The 20,081-nt window shown below is 37.8% G+C and overlaps 1 protein-coding gene across 5 annotated transcripts in view; it reads right to left on the reverse strand.

Annotated features, from left to right (window-relative positions):
* MED13L (mediator complex subunit 13L) overlaps positions 1 to 20,081 on the reverse strand; it is a 202,894-nt gene that overhangs the window by 93,584 nt on the left and 89,229 nt on the right. For 4 of the 5 annotated variants that reach the window (XM_062589962.1, XM_062589961.1, XM_062589960.1 and 1 more), the window contains exons 3-4: positions 8,796 to 8,880; positions 4,497 to 4,580 (exon numbers count right to left, since the gene is read on the reverse strand). In XM_062589962.1, the coding sequence (XP_062445946.1) occupies positions 4,497 to 4,580; positions 8,796 to 8,880 (169 nt within the window). Of the gene's footprint in view, positions 1 to 4,496; positions 4,581 to 8,795; positions 8,881 to 20,081 lie in introns of those variants that run through there. The other variant, XM_062589965.1, reaches the window with a different exon arrangement.

The following is a 20,081-nucleotide window of genomic DNA, read 5'->3' on the forward strand; positions in this document are numbered from 1 at the left end:
TATACTGTAAATATATATTACTATAGAACATTTTCAAAAAAACTCTTACTATCACAATACTATAGAACTTCTAAAATGTTGTTAAAATACAAACAGGCAAACTTGCAGAATTAAAGCAATTTAAATCATTTGGGGGTTTTTGCTCAAATTCGCATGCTCCAGCTTTAACTGAAATATCCTCACTGCATTGCAACGGGCTGCAAGTACAAAAATCAATGAATACCACTTGCAATAATGCTGAATGTCGGTTTTGGTATCGCTGATCTAGACATTACTTGAAGGAGTCCTTTCTCTAAGACTTCTCCTAGGGAACTGAGGTAATTATAGTTTCCAGGATTTGAAAGAACTAGTAGTACTTAAAGTACCTGTAGGCTTCAGGTTTTGACTGGTGCTGGTTAAAGCCCTATTTTGATGTTTGCAAAGAACTGAGCGCAGTTACTGAGCAAAATCAAAGTACTGACTGAACTTTTAAGCCGGTGAAATTTCACTGGATTAGACCAAAGGGGGGACAGCTGACATATGAATGCTTAGGACAGTATATTTATTAACATACGTTCCATGTGCTCGCTAGAATTTTTAAATTTCTATATTCTATCAAGCATCACAGGAGGCTGTCATTGTCATCTGTGAACTGTAATCAGAAGAGTATCTATAAAATATCTTATGGGACACTATCTTCAACAAAAACTCAAGCTGAAACTGAAATTAGACAATGAACCTGTTTCCTTGCAGCCTAACCGCAATTCCTTCACTGTTAGAGGTGCACAGAGGGTAATGGGGCTATCTAAATATCACACCTATCTTTCAAGTCCTCTTGCCTAGTAATGAGGAAAGAAACATTGTCTCAGCTTCAAAATATTTCATTGGTAGAATATCCCCCCCGCTAAAATATGAAAAAAAAAAAAAAAGTAATAGACTTGGGGAGGGAGGGGAGCAAGGGAAGAGTTGATCCATCAATTATATAAGGCACAAAAAGGAACAAGAATTTTTTCATCCATTCTTTATGTTTAAGCAAATCTAAAATAACAGCTTAACCTACGTTCATCCCACAGTTCTTTACTAATTTTCTACTAGACATCAAGAAAAGAAACACTAAAATAAATATCAAACATTCTTGGATAAGATGCTCATTTTTTTTTTTTTTTTTTTTGCCAATAAGATCTTTAACATTTTATGGTAGTGCTTTCAGAAACCAGAAAGCCTCACACAAAACTTAGGAAATAATTCTGAATAGACCGAAGGTAAATTTTAACCAAGCAATGGAAGCCATTATCAATGCTTCCTATCAGACAAATTCTATAAACTTCGAACACATTGATCTCCTTTAGGAAGAGGTGAATAAAAATAAGGAAGTCTAGTATTTTCCAGCAGTAGCATATTCAGGCACACATTGCTGCAGAACAGAAAATTAAACATGAAGTATTATTTAGTAAGTGGCACATAATATTCAATATTGCTACCAACAAAAATGATATTCAGGAAAGAAAATCCCACAAGTTCTGCACTAAATTTCCTGTCAAAAGCATCTGCTTCCCACTATAAGCAAAGCAGCTGCATACCAATCTATATGTAACTCCCTCTACTGTTCCCTCTCTCCTCCTAAAAAGACTAAAAAGCCTCAGCCCACGTAATTTTGCTAATACAGAAGTACATCAGTTTATCTTGGACCTCCTTTTCACATTTCAGGACTAAGTAGGTCATGGTCACTGCCATGCTCCACTTCATCTTTGACTTCATTCTAAAAATCACAGGTCTGCCCACCCTTCTCCATTCACAAAAATTACAGGCCTCGAATCAGCTTACTCCTTGAAAGTCAGCCTTCTGCGTTCTACTCCTTCCCTGTTTAAACCAGCCCAAGACTTTTCAGTATATTCCTGAAATGAAGTTAGTAACTCAGTATGTTTGAGGTGATTCCAATTTTACGCTTGGGGGGGGGGGGGGTGGAGAGAGAAAGAAAAGCAAGCTTCAGAACTGTTTGTATTTCTTTTTCAGAATGACATCTGCTCAGTTTTTCCTCCAAAGAGGAAAGAATTAGTCTTTCCCTATTCAAGGAGAAAAGTGTATTTTAAGCATATATTATCTGTTCCCAGTCCCCAGCCTAACCTTTCTATGTAACGGGAACTGCAGCTTGTCTCTAGTATTGACACGTTTAGCTAATTTATTTTAAAATATCACTTTCTTTGCTCCTGAAGGCATTATCCACAGTGCTGCTATGTTGAAATACCTAAAACCAGTCAGCTGACCTCTTCTTCCTGTAACTGCTCCTTATTGGTTTATCTATGGCAGAAAACTGCCTAGAGTTCCGCAAATAATTTATATAGAATTAATGGGAATCAATTAACTTGTGTAAAGACAGCTTACTGTGCTGTACTGGGTGGGCAGGGGGGGGAAAGAAAATCTTAAGAGATAAAACAGTTGAAATAAGTTAGTTCCCAAAGCCTCTGTTCACTAGCTGCCACTGTCTGAAATAGAATCTATTGTCAACTTTTGTAGTCTTAACTAATCTTACTGAAAGATGGTAAGAAACTCCAGTATTTATATCAGAAGAATTAACAACCCGAAACAAAAAAAAAACCCATCATAGATTGGCCCACAGTAATATTTCTGAAAAAAAGCCCTTAAAAACTGTTGTATGTTTACAGTATTTGTTGCGACAACTACTTTTACGAAGAAAATCCCAAAACAACAAAAATCATTAACCTCTTCAATTCAAAGGTCTATTCTTCAACATTAACTAAAATTCTCTGTTAAAATGTCAGTAATATACAAACAGGAATAATCCAACACAGTTTTGGTTCAATGTGAATTTGTTTTCTGTAACATGTTCTAGACCAGCTGTATGTATGTGCATACTGTATACACATTTAAAAACTAAGGTAACTTCCCCTTACAGACCACTCCACTGCACCAGTGATTTGTTCTAACACACATGTAAGTAAGACACAAGACCTACTAATCTGCCAGAATATCTCCATTCCAAAGCAGTAACACCTTCCATGCCTGTGATGCTGTTGTTTTGAACAGACAATATCTAATGTAAGTGATGCTTCAGGTTTGTAGATTGCTGCACACCAGAAACAAGTAAGAGACTCTCAAATACATTTAATTCATGCACTAAGGCTGCAGTCAAGTTCATCAAACAAGCAGCTTGTGCTGAAAGGAGCTGTCTCACTTTTCCAGCAGCTAGTATCATGCTGTTTCCTGTACAGCTCTAGGGAGCTCCAGACAACTACATTGGATCTTGGTGTGATCAGAAAAGCAGCAAAGAGAACAGGAAGGAGGTATGGGTATGTACGTATGGTATGGGTGGGTATGTACGGTCAGGAGAAACAAAGGTATGCAGAAAAGCGTACCTTTCAGTGGCTCCTTGTCATTGTGAAAACACAAAGGTTACAGACACGCACAAAGTCTGCTTAGTGACCAAGAAAAACTCCCTTGCTAAGTCAAAGCTCTCAGTTTTTAGAAATGAAACATATCCATGTTTAATTACTACATTATATCTTACAATTACTGTTTAGGAATCACCACGTTAACACAAAGCTTGCTACAGAATCAAGCCACTGTTTGTAACAGAGGTAAAAGATGTTGTTGTTCCAAGACAATGCAGTGAGATAAAGAGACCACAGGGAAAAGATACGCTCTTCAGAATGATTTCAACCTGCACCTACAGCTGCCATTAGACATGCTATTGTGACTGCAGCTATGCTGGATGAAGAAGTTGCCACCCCAGTTCATCTCCACTCGCTCATTACCTTCACATCTTCCGGCATAACTACATGTTTAGTCACTTCCTAACCCAGTTCTGTCAAAATGATTCCTGTTAGAAAATCTGTGTTTAAGCTCAACTCAGATTATTTTTGACAGAACTTGTTTAGCGGATGACTATAAATGCAAGTACCAGAAGATCTGAGAACATTGTAACCTTTAGCACTAGGAGAAAAAATAGTGATGAGCAAGTAGAGACAGTTACCCTCTTTCCATGTTTATGTTGCTGCCAGAGAAGCACACTAATCAACCATACAGGTCCCATCTGTCAGCTTACTTAAATCAGTGAAAACTGTACACCAAGGCTGGCATCTTAAAGTAAATAGATAAATATATAAATTTATATACTACTTGATTTACTGCTTGAAATTTCTGGTTTGGGTTAAATGTCCTGAAATTCATTTGTTCTGACTACCTTGGAGTGCTGTTGTACACAGAGAGTAACAAGTTGATGCTATTAAAAAAAAAAAGAAAGAAAGAAAGAAAAAAAAAATCCCCCAAATGTGACACATCTGTGGAGTTCACACATAAATTCCCACCTTACCCTTCCATCTCAAATTATCAGAACAAGACCTGCAAATTTTCTCAATTACTTTTTGTGTATTGCTGAAATGAACAAATTGTATCTGTGTTTTTCTCTTGTTACACGATAAAGAAAAACTACCAAAGGCAGAAACAAAGTATCAGCACTTAAAATTCAACATTGACAGGAGCAGTACTTGCAATCTTACCTTTTATTAACAGGCTTCTCATCCTTGTCATAGGGTCTTATGAACCATTTTCCAATTCGTACAAAGTTTTTATCCATCAAGCACCTAGAAAATAGTTACAGTAGCAATCACTAGTCACATCTTAAAATGTAATTAAAAGCAATCTTTGAAGACAATAAATCTAAGAGATTAAACAGTTGAATTTCCATCATATCGAAATGAACTTTGTAGCTTTTATGCCAATAGTTCTATATAGCTTTGCCACTTTATACTGTCCCACTACAGACATGGAAAAAAAAAATCACTCATGGTTCTGTCAGTAATACTCATCTTCAAATATATATTTCCCCCAGATAAAATCTTTTCCTCTTTAAGCTATTCTTTGTGCTCAATGATCTGTTTTTCAAACGTCTTCTTGAATAATGATGATTTATAGCTTACAAATGAATAATTGAGGCTTACATACAGAAATCCTTTTCTATATAGTATCTCTCTGAGACATCATGGTTAAGAATATGCATTCCTTTATGCTTGGAATGTAAATTATATAGTATAAACATCTAACAGTATATGAATTATAGGAAATTATATTAACTAAAAATTAATAATTAACAACTTTTTTCCACATGATTCATAGCAGGATTTCAAGTGTTAAAAACTTACATAATTACTATTTCCTCTCTCATAAAATCTCTTTTCAATGAAAATATTCTCTTACCACTAAACTTAGGGCAATAAATTACTCATATTTTGTGGTTCCATTAGAGGTGCATAATTTCTTTAGGGAAGCAATGTGGCTTTAAAAAAAGCAGTGAGGACACACACAGTGATTGATAATCAGTTTAGGTTGACAAGTTGAAGCAGTGTTTGAAGCTTTCCAAGTCCACCTGTACAGACGAATCAGACTAGTATCACATCCACAGAATTTAAATGTTTCATAGATTGAACATACAGCTGAACATACTGCCCAAAGGATCTTGTACATCAATTTGTTATTAAAGCTTACTTTTTAGTAAGACACATGCTATTTTTCCCAAATTTTTTTAAAAATGGGTTGTTTGTTGCTAACGGTTTCTACTACAACATGATTACGGATTACAAGCAGTATTTAAGGTATGAAGAAGGATGACAGCTTAGGAGATTCCCAGTATAACTCAGCTTTCCTTATTCATTTCAAATCTACCTAGTATTTCATTTGTTGGACGGAAGAACTACACTTCTCCATTCTTCCATTTTCTAATAGTTTATTTCTACAGTGGTTGCTAGAAAACAGCCAAAAAACACATTAATCTTCTGGAAGAGTACATTCTGCAAAGCTTAGAAAAACTGTATGATCCATGCTTCAAAGCATACCTAGAACAGATAAATAGGAAGTGGATGAGACAATGTAGATACTAATATTTTCCTAGTTTTTCTGCATAAACTTGGCAGGGCTTTCTAAAGTTCAAGTTAGGCTGAAGAAAATTCTACCAAAAGCACTTTCTCATGTAAAGTAAAAAGAATCCTGCTCACTTGGAATATATGGGAAGATGGGATTTTTTTGGTTTGTTTGTTTTAAAGTTGGTTGCTATCAAGCTTATACCAACATCCTACACTGAATTTGGAAGCCAAAACAGCAGACTAAACACATTGCTCTTGTCCTGGTGAGGGAAAAAAGAAAGAAAGAAAAAGCTTTAGCAAGAGTTTCCTCTAGAAAAAACTTGCTACCTAAGAAAGGCTTTTACTGTCAGTATCCTTTAAAAAGGCAAAAGTCTGCAATGCTTACATCAGATCCCTAAAGAAAATCTACATTAGCAAAAAACACTTTTACGCTGCATCATCGCGTCTACATGATGGTAGGCTCTTACCAGCAAGAGTAACAATTGCCTCTATCTGATTTCCCAGCAAAAAGTCTTCATGTGCAGACTTGGCCTTAAAAATCAGCCACCCCAGTTCATATGTTAAACTAAATCTCAGGTTAGTTAAGTTGTAATCCTATATGAAATGTAAAACGTGATTGCAGAAGCATGGATCTCAGCGGCTCAGCTGAGCGAACAACTAATGACAGATGTTTGCATTACTTTGGCTGTATAATCACTCAAGAGTAACTGGAACATTGAGCAGTAATCTCTAACAATGACCTTGAATAAAAAAAGGCTGGTTATAAAAATCCAAATGAGTATACAATTAAAGGCAGTTATTTAATTATATGAAATTGGGACCAAAAAATCAAGTAAAATCAAATATATATATATATGTACATAAATATATGTGCGCATGTCTGTATGTTAGAAATATATATATATTTCTTATGTTAGAAATAGAAATATTTTAAATATATATATACATATTATATAACATAAAATATTTCTGTATTTCTAATTCCTTGGTTCATTGCTTTCTAAATAATAAAGCTGATTGAAATTTTCACTGAGCTCTTGTATTTCTGATTTTACTCTAAAGAAAAAATGACCTGATGTTAACGATCATGAAAGAGCACGGTGATATTTTCAGTATTATTTTCTCAGAAGTTTAACACCTTCTAAATGGTGCACAACAGTCTTGACTCGGGAAGTTTCTAGCAAATTTAGTTTATTGCCGATTAAGACAGACTTCTGACCACGGACGCAGGGGTTAAGTGAAACAAGGAACCTACGGAGCTGAAGGCTGCAGGATGCTCCAGCGCCGCGGGCTGCTTTGGAACCGGCCAGAACCGGCCGCGACCGGTCCGTGGCAGCAGCCTGCAGCCCCGCCCAGAACCGCCCCGCCCCCCCGGTCCGGTTTGGTCCGGTCCAGCCGCAGCTCGCTGCTAACGACCAGAAAAACCCTGAGCTCTGTCGCCTCTAAACCAGCCGGGAAGACCGAACCGAGGGTCGCGCCCAGGCGGGCAGCGCAAGCCGGCAGCCACCTCGGTGGCCGTCCCGGCACCGGGCAGGAGCAGGGCGGGAGGCTGGGACCGTGCAGGCCTTGGCTGGCTTCGAGGCGACGTGAAGTCACACTTGGGGAAAAAAAAAAACTGCTATCGTGCATCATCCAACTGTACTTCGAAAACTTTTGAAGGAGAAAGAGCTTGAAAGGCTTTTCAGATCAAAGCTGGACAGAACAGTTCACCAGCTTCACCAACTGATTTGTTGGATTATTTTTAAAACAATTCCTCATTCACAAGCTTCAAAAGATCAGATGAGAAACAATATCCACTAGTATTCACTAGTATATTTACAAGCCGAAGCCGGTTGCCTGGGTATCACTGGTTAATAAATACATCTGAAACGTCATTTTCATTTATGTATTGCAAAGTAACAAAAGACCTAAATGAACATTTTAGACTGATAATTTAATCTTGTATTTTTATTGCTGATTTTATTGCCCTGTATTCTTATTGTCTATTACTTAGGGAAAAATCTCCTAAAAAGACTAATGAACTAAAAAATGGAAAGCATTTTATCTGTGTATAAGCAGGTAGCTGGCCGTTCAAACTTATCTTGCTACCAGGTATGACCAGCTAACTACTAGTCAGGGGGTCGGTTACACTCATGGAAACTTTGCCTCAGGAACATAACGCAAATCCAGCAACTAGTAAATCTAGAAGAACTGAAATAAAAAGAGCTGAAATATAACACAGAAAGGTGGCAGTGACCTGAAGATACTGCAGATAAAGCGAAGAAATAAAATATAATAGTCCAGGGTGCTCAGTCACATACACTGGTGGACTAGTAACAAAATAGTCAGTAAACTTAAGAGTCAATAGCTTTAAAAGAAAAAGCCATAACTGTATTAACTAATCAGAGGATAACTATACAGTCAAGCCATATGCATGACCAAGATGCAAGAAGGCTCCACTAGGACATGTAGGGCCAGAAAGACAGGAACTTTTAAACTTCACCCCAAAAACTGTGTACAAATCCAGTCAAAATGTAATGTGGATCTAACTAAATGACTGGAAAAACAGTTAAGATTTTTTTGCAACATCTGTTAAGATACATACTATTTAACCTCACCAGAGGGATTAGGGGTCAGGTATCATTACTTTCTCTAAGTACTCCAAGAAAGTAAAAACTTAAAAAGTTTTTGAAACAGCTCCTCAACAAGAATGATTCAAGCAAAAAGAAAAACACTTCTGAATGTGTTTTATTTATCTGCATAGAGTTCACTGCTTGACACAGTGCTATAGGAAAAATTACCATGTTCAATGACTTAAGAGATTCATCCCAATCCTTGGTTTCTTGCACTAAATTTCTAAATCTAAATTATTTTATGATCAAAACCAATACAAATGATCTATACCTGTCATGCACTACTTTAAATATTAGAATAAGATATCTGAGTGCAAGTTCTGCTTACCTTTCCAGAAGATTATGAATTGCTTTGAAGAGCAGGGTCCTGCACTCATAGGAAAGTCCATTCTCCCACAATCCTTCTTCCACCACTACAAAAAAAAAAACAAAACACACAAAATGTCAACATGCCCAGAATAGGACAGTTTAGACTACACACAACTCCAACAGTTTAAAATTTTCAACAAGAGTATGTTTCATAAAATTATCTCAACTTATTTATATTACCAAAGTAAATTTGATCTTCAGTCACTGAAGAAACAGACTTTGAATTTAAATGATAAGAAAACACACAACTGCAAAAGAAACAAGCACATCTGTAGATAATAAAGTAGTCAATATTAAAGCATGAATCAGAAATATATTTAGGGGGCAGCAGGCAAGGTCCACTCATCACCATTCTTTGCCATCACTGCTCATCAATCTTTTAAAACATATCCCCAGATGAGGACATTCAGGAAAACCAGCAAGTCACTAAAGGTGTAAAATCAATTTACATAACTTGAAATTAACATCAAACAACTATCCCAAACCTCTCACTGTCACATAAAATAGCTTAAAATGATTTTAGAGTAACTTAAGTTCCTCCAGTGTACTAACTGAAACTAATGCAATGAAAATACACGTCGGTATGCTTTTTTATTCTAAAATCAAAACAGAAAACTCAAGATCAGAATGGCAAAGAAAGCAAAGCTGTTCACTACACATGGGCTGCACACAATGTTGAACTATTATAGCCATCATATATGCAGTAAAGATGTGAAAATCTGGACTGCAACATGAGCAGGAGTATTGCAATGATAACAGGTATTTTTGAGGGTTGTGTATCTTAATTCTGCTGCTGTTGGACTCTAAGCTCCAAGAGTAAAACCATTTTTTGGTTTGCCTATACACACTCTACCTCTCCTGGCTGCAATACAGATTTAATCGCAGATGTAGAGTTATAAGAGATGATTAAATAATTTTTGTCAAAGAATAAGAATTTGTGAATTGGCTAAGTTTCATCCATTCAAGTCTGGAACATCAGGAATACTCACCAGATTTGTACAAATGCAGAGTTAAAAAAAAAAAAACACCCCTCCCTGGCCAATTTAGAGGCTGAAATCTTCCAAGAGCATGTCTGCCAGGTAGACATTACTTAGTATACTTTACAGCCATGTTTGAAGAAAAGCTTCTAAGGATTATGCGTTTTATGGAAAATGCTAATATTGCCAACAGTGTTCAAATACAGCCTCGAAGCCTCACAACCTGGTGTTGATCATTACTCTGTTTCTTCTCCAGAAGTACTTTAATTCAAAGTAAAAACCTCAGAAAGGCATATTTTTAGAGCATGTAAGGTTGTGATATGCTAATACTGTAACAGTGTCTCTCTCCTTTTACAGAATGAATAAACCAAGGTTCAGTACCTGAATCACCTTATTGAATGGCAAAACTACTCTCTCAGAAGAAAACAAAAGCGTAGAAACCCCCCAAACTCCAGATTTGTACTTTTGAGCAAAACATGAGCCATCTTTCCCTTTAAAGCCAGTAAATTTTTTTAATTGGCTTTAAATGTTTGCAAAAGCTTAGTGAGACGTAGTATGTCACACGCCATAGCTGTTTACCAGGCAGAACTTCACACGACCTCAATTTCACTTTTAAAACAGTATTACTAAGGAACATCAGAATCTCAGTGTATTTTCAGAACTGTCGATGAATAATTTCTATAAGCATCAGAACTCCTCTAGGCTTTAAAAGCTGCCTCATGCCTGGTACAGTCTGGCACCTAATGATGGAGGAATTATAAAATCTCTCCCCAGTACAGAAATTCTACTGTCTACTAAGACACAGAATAGTATTGCAGCTTTTCTCCTCAGGTAAGTGCTGACAGAGTAAACCCTCTACCTACTGTTGTAACAATCACAGAAAAAGATTCTTTTGCAAAGTATTATTGTGATGAGTATTTTGGGAGTATTATAAAAGATATAACATGTCCAAAGAATTTTTCCCCCGCTATCACCTTATTAAGATAACAAAAGCATAAGGCTGAAATTGCCGATTGTTTTTTTTAATTATTCCTGTTAGGAAGTCTGTCATTGAAGCCAAAAGGTAAACAACCTCACTTTATGTCAGGAACCCTGCAAGTTTCGAGTGTCGCTGAAGTCAATATATTAGTGTAACAAATGAAATAACCAAAATGATTACGTGCAAAATGAAGTTTAACAAAATCATGCAAAATTACCGGGACCACCATTATCAACAGCTAACCTACTCTCAAATTCATTTGCAGCTGTATGTTGCAGAATCACAGACACCACACCTGATTTCACTTCTACCAAAAGTTCACATTTAAGAAAGATTCAAATATTTAGGCAGTATTGGAAAACAGACACAGTTTGTACCTGCATTAAGAACTTCAGGCAAAATGACAGAAGCAAGAACCTATTCCAGGTTTTTATAGGAAATCTCCCCAGTTATGACATTTTTAATTATAACTCACTACCCATCTTTTCTTCTGTTCCACCATATGCACAACTAATGGGATCCAATTACAGAAATAGCTCTTAACATCCTTTGAAAATATTTTTTGTAAAGATAGTTTTGCCGTTGATTCCAGAGGAAACAAGATCAGGTCATACCACTTTACTCTGTTTCTATTACATTAACTCTACAGCATATTAATACTAAATTCATTAGGTTCTCAGTACTCCAGGTATCCTTTGGCCCTGCATAGCAGGCACGCCTGGTACAGCTCCTCTTTGGACTATATGGCCCTGATACTCTTCTTCCACCAACTGAAGTCCCTCTACCTGGCAGAAGGCACAGAAAAAGAGGGAACTGAAACCTGCAGCACTCCCCCTTTCTGCACAGCAACAACTGTGGTACCCTGGGCTCCGGAGAAGGGCGGGCTGTGCAAGGGAGCACGTCTGATGGGCCAGGAAAAGCAGAGAATAGTGACGTTGCTGATGGGAACCTCCACTGCGTGGTTAGTTCCCTTGGCTGCCCGAGTGAAATGGAAAAGGGGAAAGTCTGAAGTGGCACCATCCCTCAGTACTCTTAAGTTTCCAAGTCAGCTATTGGTTATTTGGCATTCACATAAATTACATGCAAAATAGAAATAAAGTTATTTCCCTACTAAGTTTTTATTCTAAGCATACCCTCAGTGCACAAGCCACCTTTATAACCATTTTCATATAATAATATGCCTTTGATTCCCAGATACATTCACACACTGTACTTATTGTAATTACCCCTAATAATTCTTCATCTTGCAAAAATGTTCATGTCAGAGTACAGCGTATGCACACATCTATTGCCAAAAAAAAATGAGGGAGCGGGGAAAAGGGAGTGAAAAAAGTACAGCACAATTTCACTTTCTCCATGCTCTCGGGCATCCTGATCCATAGTCTTCATAAGAAAAGTCTATAAATAAATGGGACAAACTGCAACTTTAAGGTGCAACAGGTGACCTATAACCAAATTTGGCAAAGCCCTGAGCATTAGACTATATCTCTGCCAACTTCAAAGTTTCTCACTCTGAAGCAATGTCAATCAAATTTTAGACCATGAAGAGTATTTTAAGTTCTTGGTTCCTTCTATATATTACCTTATACAAGGCTAGAGACTGGGATATAATTGTTCTAGTATCTGTCTACAAAATGATTTGTATGGCTTGTAACACTCCAGGGCAATCAGCAAATAAAGATTCATTTTTAGTAAGAGTAGTAGTACAACGGAGCACACAGCTACTTTTTCCTCCATGGAAATCAGAGGAAACGAGAGGTTTGGAGAAGAAGCAACATATATGGGAGAAAATTTCCAAATTGTTGCCACCATAAAGACAGAGGTGACCACATCAGTGAGGTAGAACAGGCCAATCTCTGAAATCTCTGTGCCATTTTCTGCAGCTTCAGTGACTATTTTCAGTGTCTTAAACATACTATTTTTTCCAGAACTTTTACAGAAGTGAGAATATCAGAATAACAGCCAATGTCTAGTTAACACCCTGGCAAAAAATTAACTCCTTATGCTTACTCATCACTTCCAATTTAAATATCTGCTTTGCTTGTCCACTCTAACCCCTAATTTATATTCAGTCATCCATTTTTAGGACCTGGCTGGATGAAGTTGTCACTATGTAATTTGGTGTTTGGAGCTCATTTGGAGTGGGCCGTCAGGCTTGATGAGCTGCAAGAGCCCCCAAGAAGCACCACCTGTGAGGGTCCCCAATTCACTATCAACACAAGGGTCCCCGCTATAAAACCTGCAAGTGAATATGCATATGCTAACTGCCTTATCCACGCTGCTGCATGTTTCAGACAGGGCAGTAGTCAAGGACGACAACTGTAAATAATCACTTTCTTGTAAAATGGCTAATAAAGTTTATCCCCTTCCTACCATTTGCCTTTTAGTAAAGAGATGACCTTAGCACTGTATTTCTCATCAAAAGTAACTAACTACTAGGCATTAAAAAAAAAAAAATCACATCTCAAAATTAACAGCTCAATCTACTATTACTCCCTCTCTAAAAATCTCAATTCTCAGGAAATACTGAGATAGAGTCATGTCATCTCTGCCATTAACTGAAATCTTATTATCTGGTATCAGTTGTTATGCTCAGTCTAACTGCTCTTACCACATCTAATGGTAGATCATTCTTAGTATCCTTTCTTTAAATCTAGGGGAGATAGAGCCCGCTACGGAAACATATGGATTTAAAGAAGGTGTGAAATTTTCAGTTTCTTTGAAGAAAGTGACTTGAGATAGCTGATTTCATATGAGAACAGTCTGTTCACTTATGTAAAGAGGCATCATGGCTACAATCTATAAAAGAAAATGAAAATACAATTAAAATTGTATTAAAATTGTCATGGCAGAGTTAATAAAACATTGCTTTAATTTTTTAATAGTTACAATGACAAAGAATAATCCTGCAAAACTTCTCTGCAGCAGAAGTTACTATTACAGCCGAGTATGGCAATAGGCCCATTACCCTTAGCCAAGATGCACTGCATACAGAATAAAATTTAAAAATGCTTTTGCTTGTAACACCTGAAAAGGTTATAGAGCTGGCCACGAATCACAGAAGGGTGCTGAACGCCACTGCTAGCCTCCATACAGGAAAGGAATTAATCAATCATTTTTCCATTTAAAGTTTTCAAACATGTTTGCTGTCATTTTGTTTTCATCGGCACCAAAATGAACAGAACACTTGTACTCATTTTTAAATCCCTCGGACTTTAAAATAATTAGATGCAACTAGAATAATCTAGACTTACACTGTAAATTTATCATTTTAACATATATTGCTGAGCAGCATAGTCGGTTTGGGGTATGGGTTTTTTTCATTTATTTTCAAATCAGAGATATTAAGGTCTTACAAGCGTGTATATCCAATAATTTTTCTGAAGCCAGCCATGTTTTCAAAAAAGAGCCATTATAAAAATCTCAAGGAGCCAAATCACAGCACAGTATCAAAGCAAATACTTCAGTAATTTCAGGTCTCCCAGCAGAGACACCACAAAGATAATAAGGTATCTGTTCTGCTTCAATGACCAAACTGACATATTTTACTTAAAAGAAAGAAAAGGAGAGAAGGAGAGGAGAAAGGAAGTTTAGACTGTGTTGGCATGGCAGGGATAGTTATACCTTTAAGAAATTCAGCCACCCACATTTTAATAATTCAGGTCACACTGTCTTAGGCAGTTGAAAAGCAGAATTAGTTTCAAAGAATACATATTTCCTCAGAGCTATGTTACATATATCCTTTTAATGTATCATATTGCAGCAACAGCTGAAACGAACGTCTAGACATCAAAAACGGGTCTTTATTCCCACCTACGGCTTTTTTTTTTTTTTTTTTTTTTTACCTCGGGCATCAAAACTAATGAAACCTATTAACCAGAACACGGAGTTCAGGAACCACATTGGCCACTGCAAATACGAAAAAACACTCGGGGACAGGACCAGTTATTCAGCCATTAAAATTACTGAAAATCAATTTCTTGCTGCACACTGCAGAAAGACTGCTAGATTAAAGCAAGACACATGGGACAAGGAGATTACTTCAAGGGAAGATTACTATGTCAAACTGCTGAGGAAGAGGAGCTACTCAGCTGCTTCGGATTCATAATCAGAGCCCTATATACGTTCATTTTTACTCTTTGGTATTTTGCCTCGTCTTTACTGTGAAAGATGAACAATGCATTTTTTTTTAATGTAGGTAGTTTTTTCTTAAAAGCACACTGCCAAGTAACGCAAACAAAATCAGAAATTCAATTACTAAAAGCAAGCATTTAATTTTTCATTTTAATTTCTATTAACTCTGCCCCCAAAACAATATTTCAAAGACTAATCAGCATTTTGAAGCATCATTTCTTTCTAAAAAATTGAGTTAAAAAAGTAACAAAGCAATGCAATGGTACATTAATTTTGAAATACTATATTATACCCATAAAAACCCAATTAAACCCAATGCTATTGATCAATCATTGTTATATTGCCATTGATCACCTTGTAAAATCTGTGTTTGAAGTCATTAGAGATTAAATTGACTTATTACTAAATCAGATTCAACCCACTTAGAGACCTAATTTCCTCGCGCTGGTTATGATCGTAGGGAAATTGTATTGCTTACTCCTACAGAACTGAGAACTCATCTTGGCTCTCCATCTCCCAGCCAAGTCATCAACCAAAACGGAACCAATACAGAAAAAAAGCTGGACCAGAATGGTCCATTAGTTTTCACCTATTTGCAAGCAGAGGTTACGTGAAGCTCTGAAAATATGCACCGGACACGCACAGAAACATTTCACAATTCACGTCCTGCCACTGTCCTGCCTTAACAGCAGGAACGTCGCGCCCCTCCCGGGGAAAGCAGAACACTAACGAGGGCTATTGCAGGAGATGCTGCTCAGGCACGAAGAAGCTCCCTTCTCAATGGACCACAGTTTTCTATATGAAATCTAAATCCTTCAAGCGAAGCGGACGCCGAAGCTAAAATGGTTGCACTTCAGAGTAAGACAAACAAAACCTTCAACGGCACCAGCTGCCGAGTATCCCAGGGCGGGAACGGCGCCTGAACTGCTGCACGCTGAAACACAACTTTGCATAACAGCTATTTATTTCTGAAGCAGACAGCAGGTGAGTGGCTGCACTTAGGTGATGTTAGCGCTACTGAAAAGGTTACTTTTATCACTTCCTCACTCCCTTTATGTCCCAAAGCCTGTTGTCTTTAAGCTTACATTTGCAAAAATTACGTTGCCTCCCTCCTCCTGTCCCATCCTCACACTCCGCTACTACTGCACCATCATCTTTGACTTTTCACTGTCCGACACGGCATTTCAGATATTTACACAGAGATTTCCTCAATGTCAGGCAACTGTGTAAAATTTTAAAGGGCACCAGGGACAATTCAGTCCAACAAAATGTTTACTCACCTCTGGTTCTTTGGAAGTTTACTTTAAAAAAAATTATACACACACACACAAACAAGTAACATCTGCCTAACTTCTCCAAAACCGAAATAAATATCTATGAAATCAGTATAAACACTACTGTGTAATTATAGTTCAAGTCTGCTTTTTATGTAGGAGTGCAAAATTAGCTGTTCCACAGAGCTGAGCAGCTCGCCTAAGAGATGTAAATGATCCCAAATAAAACAGTTAAGTTCGCTGTGTGGTTTCTGCACTGAATGCCTTTTACAGACACTGCTTCTCTCTAAAGAGTAAAATGAACACAAACATGGCACTATCTTTTCTTTCTTTCTTTTTTTTCTTTTTTAAATAGGTTTATACTGTTTCTACATTGAAGTGGGAAATTGTCTGCGGTGTAAAACAGTCCGCAGAAAATTCTGCAAAAATCTGATTTAGAATCTGTCCCAGATCATCAGTCGTATCGCAGTAGATTTTCAGTTCTTATTTTAAAACAAAAAACTAGTTTTAATTTCTATTCTATTTTATATTTGTTTGCAGGAACACTCCATATAGCTGAAAGCTAGCCAAAAATCAACCTGACCATAGAGCAAAAAGGAGCAAAAGTTTGGAGAGACCATCTTCACCATCTTACTCTTTAAAGGGTCCAGAACAACGATGCCATTAAGAAAGAAGTACTTTTAATAAGTTTACTCTGGTTTTCAGCATTTCCTTCCACTTCTCTGAACTTTTCACTCTCCTTTACATTTCATTCCCTGAAAGTAACCTGAAAATTTCAAAGAAAAAAAAAAGTTTATGGTTTCCTACTTCCAGGAAACAATACCTATTACCCTAGTTTTGTATTTTCTCCCTTCCTTCCTTTTCTAAGTCCGTAAGTTTTTTTTTTTTCCTAATTTCCACCTGTTTTCATTGATTTCACTTCAGAGTTTTAGCAAGTAAAACCCTGATGCCACAAGCTCGCTGCAGTCCCCCTCCCCATTTCTGCCTTTTGATCTTTATCAGTTCAAAGAAAATGCAATTACTGAATTATATCTGCATCAGTAAGATTTTCCTCTCTGCGCTGATAACGGCAATGAGAATGTTGAATTTATTTTTCTTTTTTAAACGCAACGGCGTTAGTCACAGTAAACACGTTCAGGGTGTTTCCCCGGCCCTCGCAAGGCAGGAGCTGCGTTGGTACACGGCACGAGGTACTAGGGAATCGAGTCTCTTTAAATGCAGAAGGAAATGAAGTGCAAGCTCAGACACCATCAGGGTAACACACAGATTATTCTTGGAAAAAATGCAGTTCGTATTAATCCATACTTGGAAAGCAGAAGGAATCGAAAAGCTTTCCCTCATCTCCAAACTATGCAAGACGTCACTATCGATCCGAGCGCCGCCAGGTCGCTTTGGACGCCAACGCCGGGACGCTCGCTTCCCTCTTCACCGCTCCAGCTCCGGTCCGCTTTTAAAAACGACGCTGCAGCTGCAGCGAGCCGGCGCGACGTTAAACCGCGCTTCCGACGAGGCCGGGCCCCGCGCGGCCGCCTCGCCGCGGCCCCAGCGCGGCCGCCGGCGGCTCCCCCGGGCGCTGGCGGGGCTCCCTGCGGCTGCGCCCGCTCCCGCCCGCCCCCTCCGCAATAACCTTCACGAGCGTTTCACAGGCGGCTTAGCGCTGGCTAAGGGCACGGCGCAGCGCGACCCGCCGAACGGGAAACACGATTCATTAGACGTGCCGGGGGGGGGTAAGGCCCCGCGGAGCCTAATACATTCCCGTTACACCACGGGCACGCTTACAGACAGGGAAAAATATAATCACCTTAAAGGAGGGGTCAGCTTTTCTTTTCTTTTCCTTTTTTTTTTTCCCCTCCCCGTGCTTTACAATATCCTTGCAGGCTACCACAGGTTTTAATTGATATGTTAATATTTCAATCGGAAGAAATACATAAAATCTCCAACGCATCCAAAGATGCGGTTATAGAGAAACTCGTGGCTGTAATCTTCTCGGAGGCCTCTGTGATCACTTCTCGCTTCCTTCCACTCAGCTAGCAGACAAAATAAATAAATAAATAAATTTCCACCGTGGTTGTGTGCTTATTTAACCAAGTAGTTATCTTCCATTACTCAAATTTCGAGTTTAGTCTTCTGCAAAAAATCAGTAACTTCTTCCCTCATTTTACACTTTCTTCTCCTACTGTATCATTCTGCAATCTCTAAATTACTTGCAATCTCCACACTATTATTTTATTTTCCAATCTCATGCTTACAGAAATAGCAATTTGCATTAGGAAGTCTCCTTCTCCTTAAGTTAGTTGAAACGTCATATTCTGATAAAACATGTTTTAAATTCAACTAAGGAACTCTGGAAAACATTTTTGTAGCAGATTCCCATTCTAAACATGCATCACATCCTGCAAACGTATACCATCTAAGGGGCTTAAATATGAACCACATCATTAATCTCATTATATATGGAACATTAAAGATAAGTTTTCTTCTTACTACTTTCCAAAATCTTTAGTAAGAGTTGACTGAACACATTTGTGTCTAGCTTATGTGTTCCACCACTTGAAAATAATATTTTAAAGCTTATTTTACCATTTTTTGCCTAGCTCCCTACTGGAATTCATTATAATATTTTATGTAGGAATGAGTCACAAAATTAGCATTGCAACAGGTTTAAAAAAAGATCTGCTGAAGCAAAAGTTGAAGCAATTTCAAAAAAAAAAAAAGAAAAAAGAAAAAGACCCTAATGTACACGTAGAAAGTTAACAGCAAGTCAAAACAAATACAAATACTCCTAGAAGATGTTTTGAGCAATAGAGTTAAGTAACACACTTCAGCCTATAATGCTTACATCTCATACTTCAGAAGCAGAGTCAGGATATATCAATAAAATACTACTACAAAAATGTTTATGGTCATACCCGAAGCTCATATATGAACTACAACACATTTCAGAAGAAAGATGCGTTTCCAGACTCTCAGTTGCGCTCCTATTTTTTGGAAAAAGTTGAAAATTCATTTTAAGTGTAAGTACTTAAAACAGCGGTAGTGGTTGAAATGAAAAAATCAGAGACCGTTCAGCTTTTTTAAAGCGTGACAATGCAAACCGCTTCCCCTGTATATATCTTTTTTGGGACACGAGTAGATTTTCAAAACCAGTCTTGGAACAAGAGGACGGCAGAAGCTGAACAAGTCACGTACTTTTTTGTTCGTTCTTTACTGGTTTTTAGGGCTCCCTCAGAAACAAGCTAAACTACTCTGCGCTAGGCTGCGAGCAAGTCTTTATTGCAGTTTGCCGCTACTTAAACTGGGCTAAGACTGAAAGAGCAGTTTTTATCTAGCAATAGCATACGCTGAGCTCTGGCAACGGCGTCCTGCACCGCCCAGGTCTCCAAACGCAATTTCGCCATCGGCCGATGGAGAGCAGCAGAGGGAGCCGCACGTAACCCACCCTGGGACTCCTCCGGGATGCTGGTTTCCAGATTTAAAAATACGGGTACGTAGCCATATACATGCTAAAAATAAGTTTTGGAAAAAACAACCTCATTCAATAACAAACATATTAAAAGTAGGTCAATTTTGAGCAGATTTTTTTTTTTAAATAAAACCCTCCATAAGAAACAGCTTTAATAAGCGGAGTAACTTTCTAGAAAAACACTCAAAGCGTACCAAACCTATATAATAAGCCTGGCACACTATAGGCTAGGTAGGATTGATGCAAATCAAAAATCCCTGAGAAGATACAAATATCTATCCAGACACACAGAATTAATGGACACGTGGACTTTAACAGATTTTATTTCACAGAAGAATTCTGTCTTTCCTGGAAAGTATGGAAACTTCAGAGTTTTGAAGCTCTTCCTTAATCAGGATCCTGCACATGTTGAGGGAGC

This window comes from Rhea pennata, chromosome 17, assembly GCF_028389875.1.
Source record: "Rhea pennata isolate bPtePen1 chromosome 17, bPtePen1.pri, whole genome shotgun sequence".
Lineage (NCBI taxonomy): Eukaryota > Metazoa > Chordata > Aves > Rheiformes > Rheidae > Rhea > Rhea pennata.